The sequence below is a fragment of the Parasteatoda tepidariorum genome, chromosome 1 (genome assembly GCF_043381705.1).
Source record: "Parasteatoda tepidariorum isolate YZ-2023 chromosome 1, CAS_Ptep_4.0, whole genome shotgun sequence".
Taxonomy (NCBI): domain Eukaryota; kingdom Metazoa; phylum Arthropoda; class Arachnida; order Araneae; family Theridiidae; genus Parasteatoda; species Parasteatoda tepidariorum.
The window spans coordinates 80,193,381-80,209,226 of record NC_092204.1 but is presented as its reverse complement, the minus strand read 5'-3'; the positions used below and the strand labels follow the sequence as shown (position 1 = coordinate 80,209,226).

The window sequence follows — 15,846 nt, the reverse complement described above, 5'->3', positions numbered from 1 at the left end:
TTTCTTTCTTCTATTCAACGTTGTTTCCTGAATGTACATTTTATTAACATATTTAAAGTTATTTAAACTTATAGTTATTTATAACCTTATTTAAAGTTTCGCAACTTATATAACTATTACGTTAATTTTTTATTCATTCTTTCGTTCGGTATTCAATTATTTCTTCTGCTATCTACTTAGTTCATTTTTTTCTTCCATTATACTTACGGCTTAAATGACAAATCGAATAATCATTTAAATCATATAAATTATTAACATTGTCCATAATATTTAAGTTAATATTTAATTTCTTATACCAAGAAGAATGGTATTAATGATGATGCTGGCGAGCTTGTCATGGAAAAGCAGATCAATATTGGTGTGCCACAGGGCTCTTCCTTGGGTCCGGTCTTGTAGCTCATTGTCATCGATACCATTTTTAACTTTTGCGACTGTATTGATTTTACACACTTCCCTGGCTTTGATTGCTTAGTTTTTAAGCTAATTACTTTCACGGATGATGTCTTCGTGCTGGTCGGTGGCTCGATATTCTATCATTTTGATGCCCTGGTGACTCACATCCTCACCAATTTATCAGCCTGCGCCGAGCAAAATAAACTTGAATTTAGTCGTGAAAAGACACAACTAATTACATTCCCGAAAAACAATAAAAAGGTTGCTAGACTTCCCTGTATTAAGCTGCACAGAAACGATAATAGTAATATTAAAAACACACGAACGCTCAAATACTTGGGAGTCCTGCTCGACCCGGGCTTGACGTGGATCCCCCATCTTAACGAGACTAGAGATAAGATCCAAAGATTCAATCAGGGGATAAGGAGAGTTGCTAGGGCAACCTGGGGGCTCAGCCCATTTATACTTAAACGAATCTACCTCCAGGCAAGCGAGCGTATTATTTTGTATGCAGCCAGTGTCTGGTACAGAAATAACACAAGGATGAACGAAAAACTTAAATCAATCCAAAGGATCCCTCTACTTACCATTACCAAGGCGTACTCGACAGTTAGCTCTGAAGCTATACAGATACTGGCTGGCATTGTCCCAATTCACCTAAAGATCCTCGAGGACATTATTATCAAAAGGATGAGATGGGGTTGGAGGACGGATGATTTGGTTCATGTTTTCCCAGAGTGCTCTACACAGATTATTAATTTTGATACTCCAGCCCCACTGCACCCATCTAAGTATCGCTCCTTGCCCTGGGGGTATGATTTCCCAAAAGATCAGGGTTTGGAGATTTTCACCGACGGCTCTAGGATGGAGACTGGCAGCGATAACACCTTCAGAACTGCTTTTGCATTCGTTGTCTATTTTAACGGAGTAAAAACACATCAGGTCTCCACTAGGGTCGAAGATAACACTAACATCTTTATTGCTGAACTGCTGGCCATCAAATCGGCGCTGCAATGGCTTCAAAACAACAACATTACAGAGGCAACTATTTACTCAGACTCTCTTTCATCGCTACAGGCCCTGGCTGACCCACAGCCCACATCAGACATTATTGAAACGACAAAACTGCTCTGGAGACAAAATATAAAATTTAACTGGGTTAAGGCGCATGTGGGCATCCAGGGCATCGAAGAAGCTGACGAAGCAGCCAAGATGGCCATTGGGTTAGACACGGTGGAACTCCAAGGGCTAAGGATCCTGAAACAGGGTAAGAGTAAACTGAGGGATAGTATTCTTATTAGATGGGCAGAGGAGTGGATGAACTGTCCAAAAGGGAGGCAAACCTATGATCTAATTAAAACACCATTAACTAAAAGGTTACTTACAAACTTTTACCTAAATCAATCCATTACTGGCCGCGGAGTGTTCGGAGTGTATCAAAAAAGGTTTTTCAACAAAAGTAGTATCTGACAATATTGCACGGAAGAACAAACCATTCTCCACCTACTTTTTGATTGTGCACTCTTCCGGGCACTCCGAGGGGATATCTTTACAAATAAAACTGAGCATCAGATCTTCTCAAGTAATGACTGCAAAAATATCGTCAAGGAAATCATTAGAGTCACACTAGAAGATCTACTAAAAATTAATCAGGTCTAGTCTCGCCGGCCCTCCTCTCCAGTTCTTCATTCGTTCCCCCAGTAAAGCCATCGGCCGGCATCCGGGCACGCTTGCTTTTACTTTGTGCGCCTCTTGTGCTTTAACTTCTTGCTAGTCTTGACTTGTATACCTCTCCAGCTTTGACTTGTTGCAGGTTTTAACTTTTAAATTTTAAATCTTTTGAGCGCATGTAACTTTTTTGTATTACCACTGGTTGGTTTTATTTCATGAGTCCCTATTGATTCATGGTTTTAACTATCTTGATCACTTTGTACCCCTTTTAGCTTGTTATTGCTCTTTTAACTTGTCGTTGTTATATATTTTTAACTTTCCTTTTTTGTCTGTGTATTGCCAATGTTTTATCTCTTGTGAACGTTTTGGCTGCTTCTAATAGCGGCGAGGCACGGCCATAATAAGGGTCTGTAGACCTAATATAAGGATCTTTTGATTCGGCTGTCTCTTGCTCAAAACACAACCAGTTTTACTTACTTTATCGCTATGAATTGTTCTTTATCTTTCTTGTGTATTGTAAATTTTGTATCTGATGGCCTGTTGCCATCCATCCCCTTGATGTAAATTTTGTAGACTTAAAGGAGATGAGCTAAATTTTATCGTGTTTAAAATATTTATAACTATACTTGATACAGAAACGCGTAGTTTAACTGGAAACATAATGCCGGTAATTTAAGCTTTGGATACTGAAAGCGTATACAAAACTCAAGTTTTAGACTATTTTCTGTTTTATTGTATTAAGACCACAAGGTTTTTAATCTGCTAAATTTATGTTGCTATCATTTCTTTTTTGTTTACTCCAAAATGCATAGCTTAGTGACTCCACGGGGACCAATTGTTTTTCTGCCTTATAAGCCCATTAATTTTGATGTATTACTAAAAAAATTAAACTTAATGTCCTTAAAGTATTTCTAGTGTTCTTTAATTTGATGTAAGACGAAGTTTAGTCTGTGACATTTTCTTTATTTTTGTTTTTTAAAAGCAGTATTCTACAGATGTTTTAATAAGCATTATAGTGAAAAATGCATATAGATTTTCAAATAATGAAACTTGGGAACCTGAAACATAAGAAATGTTCTAATTTTTTTAATTACATTCAGGTACATTTGCATATCTCTGTTATTCAGCTAATAAAAATATTAGTGAATTTGTTACAAAGAAAATAGTTTTATTTTCTTATTTTTATAAGTGTCTAGGTTAAATATCTCGTACTTAGATGATTATCTAGAATTAATACATTTTTATTGTACCCACTATAAATTAGGGCATATCAACTAGGATGGCCGAGAAAAGCGAAGTTTTTGTTTTCAAAGCGCTGTGGTGCGTTAAATATGCTATATGCAATGGAAAGAAAATTGATACAAAAAAGAATTATAACTCCTTAATATATAATGACCAATTGAATAGTTGATATGAAAACGAATTCTCAGGATAATACTTGATGAGAAAACGTATTTGACAGATTTTGTGTGGTTTGTATGCTGTTGCGTAAAATTATAGTGCAAAAAATATATTTGAGGTCACCTCTTTGAACCATTAAGATTGAGTTCCGGAAGATGAATATTCGATCATTAGACCAAAAGTTGTTTAGAGTGCTCTTTTTTTTAATTCAGTTTGTGAGCACTGTAGAAGCATGATATTTTTCCTCTGGTGTTCTGGTATGTATAGAAAATTTCATGCACTTTTTATTTCTTTCAAGTGTGAAGTCGAATTTCTCTTGCATCCGTTATTTCGTGCATTTCAAAATAAATAAAAAACACTACTTTTATGCTTCAAAATAAGAATTATAATTAGACATTTTTTACTCTTTTAAATCATAAATTTAGTATAAGGAGGTATAGCATGTTAATAGTACAATTTTAAGTGGCATTAAGAAAAGAAAAATGCTTAATTTTGTCAATTATTTATAAATTTCAAGTGTGTTTCGAGTGTGTTCAAGTGTGTTCTTTATAATAATAAAAAATCTTTTTTTCCGCACTAACACATTTCGAAAATATTTCTCTATCGGTAAACTATAACACTGTCGAAGATAAATAAAAGCTTTATTTTTCTTTCTTTACTTTTCCAAAGAGAAAAAAAAATTAATCACTTATTTCATGAATTGTGTACACTAAAATGTTTTACAGGAATTATGAAGTTCATTTATGGTGTTCATCTATGGTTAACAACATATTACAAGTACTTAATTTTATGAATTGATTATAATTAAATATTTAAGAAGAATTATGGAGCTTATGTATGATGTTGGATGATCACTGATTACGAGTACTTATTTATGCACAGATTATTATTATGGTTAAATATTTCGTAAGTATTAGGGAGCACGTCTACGGCACTAAATTAGTGCATATTGCAAGTACTTACTTAACTTACTGCATATAGTAAGATGTTTCCGTGAGTTATGGAAACAATGTTAGATAATCGCATATGGCAAAGTGCTTATTTCATGCACTATGTGAAGTTAGTTATTTCAGATGAACTATGAAGGTAATATAAGTTTCGTTTCCAACTCTCCGAATTAAACATTTAGGGCAGGATAGCATTTTTTAGGTCTAAATACAAAAAAAAAGACTTCGACTGCGTGAAAACTGAGAAGTTAGTTCAATTCCAATTTGATGGGGTAATGTTCCCCTCAATTTTCAGCTTTCAGAATTGTGATATTTGCTAAGGATTCGATTGAATGTGGGGTTTCCCTTCTTTAGGTAAGCACAGATATTCACGCCCCGGAGTACCCTAGTGATCTGTCCTCCCTTCGTTTTCCTTTCCCTTTACTCCTACTTTCTACATTTTTCTTCTCCCTAGTTGAGGTTGCCAGTTCACTGGAGAGGCTTTCCGTCTGTGTCCGTTTACCATCCAATTGTATCGGCCCCTGATGGGAAGAGACCACCCACGTGTTCGTTGTGCGTGGAGACCCGTGTCCCTGGAAAAAGGGGATCCTTGCTGTCGAAGGGCATCTTGGTACCCTAACACACTGCTTTGGCATGTGCTTCAGGTAAACGGGTGGTGCATATTGGCCCATGTGCATCAACCGGCTAATCACGAATGTCATTTGTTGTCTAGGGTCATTTACTGGGCACCTCGTTAAACGGGAAGGCTGCTTCAGGGGTGACTCAAGGACGTATAACCATTAGTCAGCATCGGTGTTCAAATAATGGATTGGTCACAATGCCTATCTGTTATTTGCCTCCCCTGAGTTGGATTCGTGGTGGAGGGTGCCACTTATAGTTGAAGTATTTAATATGTTCTATGACTGAAAATAGTAAGGTGTCCAGTTCCTTTAATGTAACTGTCACTCCACACAAATCTCTGAATACCTTCCTTAGAATACTTTCAACCCGCAAGACCATTATGCTGTAGAGGTCCGTTGGATTAAGATTTGAAGGAATGTTCAACTCATTCCAACGAAACATCTTATCCTTACGTTTGCCATTTCAACATAACCATCTGCTTTTAAGCTAGCATGGTACAATTATTCAGTCAGGTTCCTATGTCCCAAATCATTTGAGGTGTTTTAAAGTGCCAAAGGTTTAGGTATCCAAAAGCATCTTGCCGTGGTACATCACTTTGTGCTCACTGCTCTACTCCTTGCCACTCAGGCACCTCCTGTGAGTTGTAACCCTTTTGCATTAATAGCGAGGGAGCTCATGAAGCTTACTCAAGGAGTTGTCCAAGATGATCAGAGGAGAAAGAAATTCAATCAGTTAATGTGTTGCAGAACCTTACTTTTAATGAAGCTCGCCGAATCGTTAACGCCCGTACACCCCGTCCTGATATGTCGTATTCTACGGCTGCTAAGAATTCGTTTTGTTCTCCACAGCTCAAAAATCTACTATAAACAAACAGATTAGATTATCAGCTCAAAAACCTTAATTTCACTTCACCGCACCATCAACCTCTAATAGGACTCTCTCACCTCCACCTAGCAAAACCTCTAAAACAGATAATTTTGAAAAGGCTCGACCTTTTCCAAAACAAATCCCGTAAAAAATACCCGCAAGTCAAACACCTGGCTATTCTACAAAGAAAAAAAAATGTAAAGTACGTTCAACTTGAAAATCAATTCACCTCTGCTGCTTTACAGAAGATGGATTTTGAAATATAATTGTCTTTGCATCCTTCCGATGACGAATGCTTGATCGACTAGCATCTTAACATCTTACGTCACCTTTATGCTTCGTAACGTCCATAGGTTTTATATCATGGAACTGTCGCGGATTGCGAAACAAGTTTTTCTGAAGTTAAGGACAAAAAAATCTCAACCTGCATGCATTGTCTTTCAGGAGACACAATTAACGTCTTCTAATGATTTTAAACTGCGCAACTATTCCTGCTATCGGCAGGATTTTAATAATGGAAATTACAGGCCTGCTCTGTTCAAATTCATATCAATATTCTACTCACAGTATGTTCTGTCTATCAACCACCTCATGCACCTGTTGCTCAATCAGATTTATTCTCACTGATGGTTCAGTTACCTTCACCTTTCATTTTACTCGGAGATTTTAATGGTCGCAGTGAATTATGGGGTAGTTCCGCCTCAAATGAAGGGGGAGGGTAAAATTGAACAACTCATCCACGACCATAATCTCTGTTCGCTTAATCAAGGCGAAGAAATTTACTTCTTACCCCAACTAGAACCTTTCATTCCATTGATTTAGCTTTATGTTCATCATTTCTCGTACCTTTTATAAACTTTTCCATGAGTGATGTCCTTCACAACAGTATTCATTTTCCTCTCATTGTACCATATTCTGCTTCTAATTCCATGAATTCACGGTAATTAACTTTCATATTTCATCGCGTTAACTGGCCTCTATTCATCCAGCTTCCTCAGATTAAGGAGGATATGATAACTAGCAATACTATAGGTGCTGCTGTAACAATGTAACATCTGTAATTCTCCAAGCTGCAGAAAAAAGTATTCCTAAGTCTTCAAGTTCGCTACCTTGCCAACGCAAGCTGTGGTGGAATGAGGAATGTGCAGCTGCCTACAAAGAGCGGTGACGTTTGTGGAACATCTTCCACTGTTACACTAACATTATTAACATTTTGGCTTTTCAACGGGCAAAAATTATGGCACGAAAGATCGAATCAAAAGTTAAAGAGAATCTTGGTTCTGTTATATCTCGTCCATAACTTCTTCGACAACGCCCAGACAGGTCTGGTTGAGAGTTAAGAGAGCTAATGGCATATATCGAGAATTTCGACTTCCGATATTTAAGAAAAACGGTACCATTTACTCTTCCTTTGCTGACGTTTGTAATTTGCTTGGTATGCATTTGCTGCTGTCTCTTGTCCAGAGAGTTAGAGCCCAGCATTTCAACACCATAAGCTGACCGTCGAAGGGAATACTATAAATTTTGCATCGCATCGTCTCTGACAATATAACAGTGATTTTAGTTTTGCCGAGTTACAGAGAGCACTATATCGAAGTTAAAACACAAGCCCTGGTCATGATGGTATTATATATCACATGCTCCGCCAATTAGATCGGACGTCTTTGTCAAATGTTCTTGTTCCATTCAACAGAATATGGACGAAGCAAATGTAACCATCTAGCTGGCATGAAGAAAATGTGTTACTTATTCTAAAACCAGGTAAAAACACTAACGATCTACTTAACTATCGCCCGATAAAGTTGACCAGCTGCTTTGGTAAAACATTTGAGCGGATGGTTAACTCTTGACTTGTGTATTACATCGAAAAAGGGGTGTCATACCAGATTTTTCAAAGTGGCCTTCGTAAGGGAAGGTCAACTGCGGATAATATTATTGAACTGGAATCCAGAATTCGTAACGCCTTTGTCCTGCTGAATCATGTTCTCTTCGTCTTCTTTGATATTGAGAAAGCATATGATTGGACATGTCGTTATGGAATTCTCAAGATATTGTTTGACATTGGACTCTGGGGTCATTTGCCGATTTTCATCAAAAATTTCTTGCTGAGACCCAATTTTCATGTTTAACTTGGATCTACATCATCTGATATTTACAATCAGGTGGAGGGCGTCCCACTAGGTAGTGTTTCAAGTGTCACATTATTCATTATACATATTTCACTAGTTTTAAACACATTGCCACCTACTGTCCCTAGATCTCTCTATGCTGATGATCCACACATTCAGGATACGTCATGAAAGTCATCGAGTTGCAACTGCAATCAGCTGTGAACAAGATTTTAGACTGGTGTGATCAGAATGGTCACACTCTTTCGCCATCTAAAACTTGCTTTATCCACTTCTGTTGAAAACGCTCTCTTCATAATGACCCTGACATCTCCATTCATAACATTCGTATACCAGTTGTGCCAAGCACGAAGTTTTTAGGTGTCATTTTCGACAATAAGCTACCTTTTATACCTCATATAAGGCAGTTAGGAAAACAATGCGAACGGAAACTGAATATGTTGCGTGCAGTGTGTAATACATTTTGAGGAGTGGATCGCTTTGCCCTGCTAAGTATATATCAGGCGTTGGTACTTTCATGAGTTGACTATGCATGTGCAGTTTATGGCTCTGCAACCGCCTACAATCTATATATCTTAGTACAGTGAACCATTCTGCTTTTTGTATTTGTTTCGAAGCTTTTCGTACATCCCCAGTGGAAAGTTTACATGTTATCTGCAATCAACTACCATTAGATTTACATTGCTTGAAGCTGTCTCTCAGTTATTACTTTCGTATCATGTTCTCCAGACATCATCCACTAAAGCATTATGTAATTTCATCAAGGTTGGAGAGATTATATGCAGCTAGATCTTCTCACGTCCGTCCATTTCACTCTCGCATACGTTCATTCATTCAAAATTTTAACATTTTCTAAACACCATCGCAGTCAACAGATCAGTTTCTCATACCTCCATGAAACATCACACCATACTAATTTCATTCCCCGTTTATGATGTATAGTAAATCTAATGTTGATCCCATCATTTATCAACAACTCTTCACTTCTCATCGTCACCAATATTCTGTGTATGTACCTGTGTTTACTTTAAGATCAAAATCTGCGGGATATGTAGGCCGTGTTGTCATCATCGCTGATGATGCCTATAGCTACAAAATCCTAGATATTTGATCCATCTTTACTGCTGAAGCTGTTGCAATCCTCTTTGCATTGCGGCTGATTTCTACGCACTCTACAAGGAGGTATTGCATATACGCAGACAGTATGAGTGTTTTGCGCCAGTTGGAAAATTTCAACAGGGATATTCATCCGATTTTATGTTTCATTAATCACTTGTTGATAAATAGATTTCATAATAGATTTCATATTTTATTCTGCTTGGTACCGAATCACGTCGGTATTCCAGGGAACGACTTGGCTGATTCGGCAGCACGATCCACACAAAAACTTACATTCGACAGTCCATCACATCTCTACGGCAACAACAATGGGATCTTAAAATTTATAACAAATTGCACTCAGTGGAAACAGATTTCAAACCTTATCCTGCATTGCGTTTGCGGCATGCAGATGTTAAGTTAAGGGGTCACATTACCCTTGCTACAATTTTTTTTAAATACAGGTATAATCATTCATTTTGTAGAAGCTTAACATGCTCATTTCAGTTATAATCGATAATTTATCTTCAAAAAAATAATTAAACTGTTTAACTTAAACTGTTTGTTAAATTTGAAAAAAAAATGAAAAAAAAAAATTAAATCTTTAAGGCATTTTTATTTTAACATATTTTCAAAAAAATAATTTTTCTTATTGCTTACAATATTCATCTTAACAATTTTGGGCATTCATTTGTTGATATATCAATTAGAATATTTTCTATAGATTATTTTGCAAAAAAGTAGGAAAAAAAGGTTAAAAATTCCTGTTAAGTATATATTACATGTTGTAAAAATTGCGATATCTTCTAAAATGCTTATGCCATGCATAGTTTAAATACGTGTATTAAACTTAAGATGAAAAAGTGTACTTCAAAGCTTTATCTTAAATAGATAAAATTCCTTAGGGATTTAATTAAGATTAAAACACAAAATTATCAATTATGAGAAATAGCATTTTAAAGTCTGTCTGCTAAGCAACTTTCCGCATTAGGGCAATATAAAATCATTAATAACTTTTTTTTAAAATGCAGGTAGAGAGATGATTTTTCTTCAGTGCATTTTAGGTAGTTTGATGTTTTATTATGAGCAATAAATTTCTTTCTCGATATTTTGGTCATTTTTTGGGTAATTGCGTCTGCGGCATGCAGATGCTAAGTTAAACCTTTTCCGAATCGGCCACACTCGGCAAACTCACTTACATTTGATGTTTGGAAAACCTTCCCATTGCAGCACTTGTAAAGTGTTACTCACTTTTCATCGCATTTTAGTCATTTGCCCTTGTTTTAACCGTCATCGTCTTACTTTTTTTTGTAGTTCTATTCTAATTCCGCATGACTCCCATCTCCCTAACATTTTTGCGTTTCTCCGCTCAATTGGTCTTTTATACTGTATATAACTGTTTTATCCTATTTACATTATTATTTAATTTTATTCAGATTTGAATGCAACTGTTTTATGATATTTTACTATATTTACCTTTTATCTGGTTTTACTCACTTTTAATTACGTCTGTTTCGTTATATTCAGTTTTATAAATTCAGTTTGTAGTAAGAAAACTTTGCTATATACATTTACCTAAGATTTATTTTAAAACGATTTGTTTGGCGCTGAATGTCCTTCTGTGGACTTTGTGCCCTTAAACCCTACATTCAGTTCTATTCAATTCAATTGAATGTTGGTTTAGTCGCACAAAGTCCAAAAGAGGACACGCTGCGCCAAACAATTCGATAAGGCAGTTCAAAAGACAGAGACAAAGTACAGGCAGCACTTTAATTGACGCACAATTATAACTGATTAAAAGGTATAAGTTGGTGAATGAAATCAGACAAAAGGTAGAAGTTTACTAAGAAGTAAATAAGGCAAATTTTGTGTTCATAAAAGTTTTTATAATTGCTTCCAGATATTAGATATTTGTATATTTCAGTTTTCGATGTGCATGCTTCTACCCTTTAAAGACGGATTTTTTAATTTTCTTTTTCGAATTTTTTTTTCTTCTTTCCAGCATATTGTTATTTTTACAATTAGTAATATTAAAATGAGAAAAAAATGTATTGTTTAAACTACCAGAATATGGCAAAATTTACCGTGTTTCTGGCTTTATGGGAACAGCTATGGAAAACTCGTTTAATTTCTATCAAAGTGTTTTTGTAATGATTTTAGTAAAATAGGCAGGCACCTGATTTAAAAGAGGAATGCCTTCCGAGGAGAAGTAATGCAGAGCTATAAGGTATACAAGTGGCACCCTAGCATTAGATTCGGCAGGATCACCTTGAAACTTAATCAATATCTTTATTTCCAATTTATGTATAAAAATTAATTTTTATGGAGTTAATTTATAAAATTCATTTTTCGAGAGTTTATTTCTTTATTATTTTTTATCTCACCTATATCTTTAACATAAAATTTTCATTCATAGATAGTTTTTTGTTCTCCATCGTTGTACTTATGTTATCGTAGTACGTATATTATAATACTCGAACCCATATACTAATTTGTTACTTGAACCTGCAACTTCTTAATTTCATCTGAAAAATTAAGTTTATCATCTGGTGACTTATATATTTCTACTCTGATTTCCAAGTGTCTGGTTTATAGTCTTCGTCTGACTTGCTTTTGATTTCTTTTTTGTTTTTCTTGGGATAGTAGGTGGAATGGTTTTTTCTGATTTACCACCAACCACAGAAACTGCTTCCGTACTGACTGTATGGTAATGCCTCTTGATGAACCTACTATATATGGTCAGTGCCACCACTTTAATTTTATTTTTAGTATTTTTTCTTCTAATTTTTTAGGATATTATTTCCAGTTACAAATCTGTTAGCTTTTCTTGTTATTGTAATCCTCTCTGTTCTCATGTTATGTAATAAACCTAATAATTACGTAACACAACTTGATAGAACAATATATTTGATTGATCTTATAATTCTTTATAAAATTAGTATTCGTAACAGATTTACTGCTTCAAAAAACGGTAGTTTTAAAGACACATTAAATTTTCTAGGCATGAACTTAATGTAACATGAACCTAATGTTATTTAGTTTTTCATGAATTGTCCACAAATGGTTTGCTTTTATAAGAAAATAGCATTTTATAAAACATTGTTTTTCTTATATTTCTCAGTATCATCTTGATTATACAATAAATCAATTAGTTTTAGTATTTTTTTCGAAAGTAATAGAAGTAAATTATTTGATGTAATAAAAAATGATATTTTAAAAAATGCATAGATATATTTTAAATTTTCAGTCCGGAATATGTAATATCACATACCTTATTTTTCAGATTTAAAAACTAATAGTTTCATAAAATAATATTATTAAAAATCAAAATCTTGTTACAAACTTCATAAGCTGAAAATTTGAAGTCAATTGATAACAAAAAATTTGACCTGTTTTCTATATACTTTTATTTACAGTTGAGCGCTTTATTTGACAATCACTTAAGAAAAAACTAGTAATAATCTTTTCCTTTTCACTGCATGGGAATATTAGTTTTACACTTGACATAGAAATAAGCCCAGTAATTTATCTAGCTTAAGGGTGAAAAAAGAATCCCTCAAAAATAATTATTTTCCGGTATTCTGCTATCACACAAAGCATATATTTTAAAATTTTCATTCCCACTTTATAATGATAAGAAGAATTTTACTTAAATATTTCTTATTGCTTATCATGCAGACAAAAGATGATAACTAATCTTCAGGGTTGAATTTAAATAAAGGAAGGTATTCAATTTTTAATTAACATTTTTTAATCTCGTATAAGTTTTGGTTTTTTTCAATGATTAATTACTATTTAATATAAAAGAAATAAAAAAGATATCNTATATATATATATATATATCATTTAATAATCATACATTTTTAATAATAAAATAATTTGTTTGAAGTGGGAGATATTGTAACTTGGTTTAGTAATTATTGTTTTCTGTCTTTATATAGACATATATAGCAATAAATTTCTTAGTTATTCCACACTGCTATTGGTAAGAGCCTTCAAAATAAGTTTTCAAGTTCAGAATTTCATAGTAATTAAATAGAATTATACGTTTTCGCGCAATATTTCGCTAATACTAATTTACACAATAATATACCGAAATATACTGTTCTATACAATAATATACGCTATATATATATATATGTATTGACACACGATTATTTAATAATTACATGGTGATATGAGTGCCATTTTATTATCATAAGTAGTTTAAATATCTGCTATTGTGTTTTTCGAATAGAAAAGTTTAGAATATTATTATATTTCAAATAGATGTCCTTAATTTTGAAAACCTACAATGACGACACTTTAATAAACATTTGGAATTTAGGAGATCATTCAAAATGTCGAGATAATAGGTAACTCGCTATGAAAATGAGTCATCATAATTTATGTATTATAGATAGATTCCCGAAATTGCCTAGAGTTCAGTTAATTAGACTAATCATTCGAGTGATACAGCGCAATTCATTTTAATTATATATTAATATAGTGAGTACATAACTTATTAGATTCCCGCTCCCAACGTAAAGGACAAAAGAGATGTTGTATAGATTGAAAAAAGTACTAATTTAAATGATGACTGAATGCCCATTTATACAGAGATTGTTATCTGCATATTTTTCTCTTCGTCATTGAGTAAATGATTCATTGGAATTATGCTTCAACTAATGTTACTTAATCAGAGTTATTTGATAAAATCTTTATTCAAAAATGGCTCATATTTATGTATTTAACTTTTATTTTTGAAACTATTTCACACATATCATTTCTTATTTTAATAGAATTATATACCAATACTATATCTGTATTTAATCGATAGTTATTAAAATTACTTTCATTATATTTTAAGCATATTGGAGAAAACTGTTATTAAATGTTGGAATAAATTATTATAATTAAAATTTTAAATACAAATTGCAATTTGCAGTTTTCAAATTTAAAAAAATATCGATGTGATCAAATTTGTTGTTTTTTATTGAACTAAAATTCAAAAAGTACATATTCAAATGATGATTGAATGCATATTTCTGAATGAGTTGTTTTCGTATTTGCGTATGTTTTTTCTTTTTTAGATGTAAAATAATTCTTTGAAATTATGAGTTAAACTCACACATGTGCAATCAAAGTTGTTCGTCAACAAATTCTTTATTGAATAATCACTTTCAAAATCTTCCATTACATCATTTCATATCTTAGTGAAAAAACTAATATTTTATCAATATTTAAAGGTTTGCTATTATTTTTTTGTAATCTTTTAGCCAAATCTGAAATAATTGTAACTTTTTATACGTAAATATCAGGAATTATTAAATAAATTATAATGGAAAAAAGCAAGTTTTATTTTTCCTGCTTAAAACTCTTGATTCAATCGAAATTGTTATTTTATATCGGCGGAGAAACGATGAATTGAGATGTTTTTACAGAGCATCTTGAGTGCTTTTGTTTTTTATTGTCTGAAATCCAAGCTATATTTTTTCTTCAAAAAAACACGGTGTTATGTTTCTTTTCTTACGTAAAATTTAGGAAGAAAATGTTTTTAAATATATAAGAATTAATGGCGGCACTGTAATAGTTTTAGTATTGTGTCAATAATTATGTAATATTACTGTAGTTTTCACCATGCTAAAATTATTTATCATGAAAAGCATTTGTTTAAAAATATTTTGATCAGTCAAAGTTATTATCAGTAAGAGAGTAATAATTCATTTGAAATAATATGACAGCTTAATTCAAAAAACAAAATGTGGGTTGAGGCGCAATGATACAATCACAGTATTTTAAACCCATATCTTATGTTGTACATTTCAGGAGGAATTGACTTTGATCATTTTCTCTCAGGGATGTATCAAATATTTTCAAAATATTTGCTTTAAGCTGATGCATTATAGCTGTTATTCTGAAGAACCCTAGAAAAAGAAAGACACTTTAAATAGTATACTTAATGTTTGAATACGAGTTTTGCTTTTTTTTTTTAAATTTTTTAAATAATTTTTCAACTTCATTGTCAATTTTTTGCAAACTTTAACGTTTTCCTTTTAAATTTGGTTTTTTTCAGTCACGACTGGAGACTATTGAGAATGGGTGCCTATTTAAGAGCACTCAAAACTTTTCCAAAAATTAATACCATCTTCATATTTTTAAAATCAATAATTTTATATCTTTAAGTACATAAATACGATTTTTAATTCAAACCGTTCCAAAGTTATATTTATTTTTGTTTTTTTCCACTTAACACTGAAAAATGCTTTCACTTAGCAAAGTAAAATTATACAAACTAAGCAAATTTAATACAAAATTTTCATGAGGAACAAATTGATTTTATTTCGGAATTACATGGAAGAAAAACTACTGTTATCTTTTACACAATTATTTATGCCGGAAAAAAGTCGAGTACCACTAGTTCGTAACGGATATCCGCCCGAAAGTTAGTTGACTAGTATTTTTTTTTTTACCTTGATGGATATAATAGTTTTTTGGAAATAAATCTCGCTATTTAAGTAAAAAGAGTTAAAGGTTATTAAAAAAATATTTTCATGGAAATCAAATAGGAATTTTAGCATTAAAATATTTACTTGAAGTATTGTGATTTTGTTATTTTAAAATGTGATAAATGAGTGCAGAACTAATAATATTTTTTAAAAATATTTACAGCTCAAAATTATAAGCAAGTTAAGAGATTTCATATTATTTAAATGTTCATAGAAGTGGCGCATATTTAC

General features: G+C 32.9%; 1 protein-coding gene across 1 annotated transcript; it reads left to right on the top strand.

Annotated features, from left to right (window-relative positions):
• The first annotated feature begins 936 nt into the window (after positions 1 to 936).
• Positions 937 to 1,863, top strand: LOC122270569 (uncharacterized). Its single transcript, XM_043048384.1, has one exon. The coding sequence runs from the start codon at positions 937 to 939 to the stop codon at positions 1,861 to 1,863; it is 927 nt and encodes a 308-aa protein (XP_042904318.1).
• The last annotated feature ends 13,983 nt before the right edge of the window (positions 1,864 to 15,846 follow it).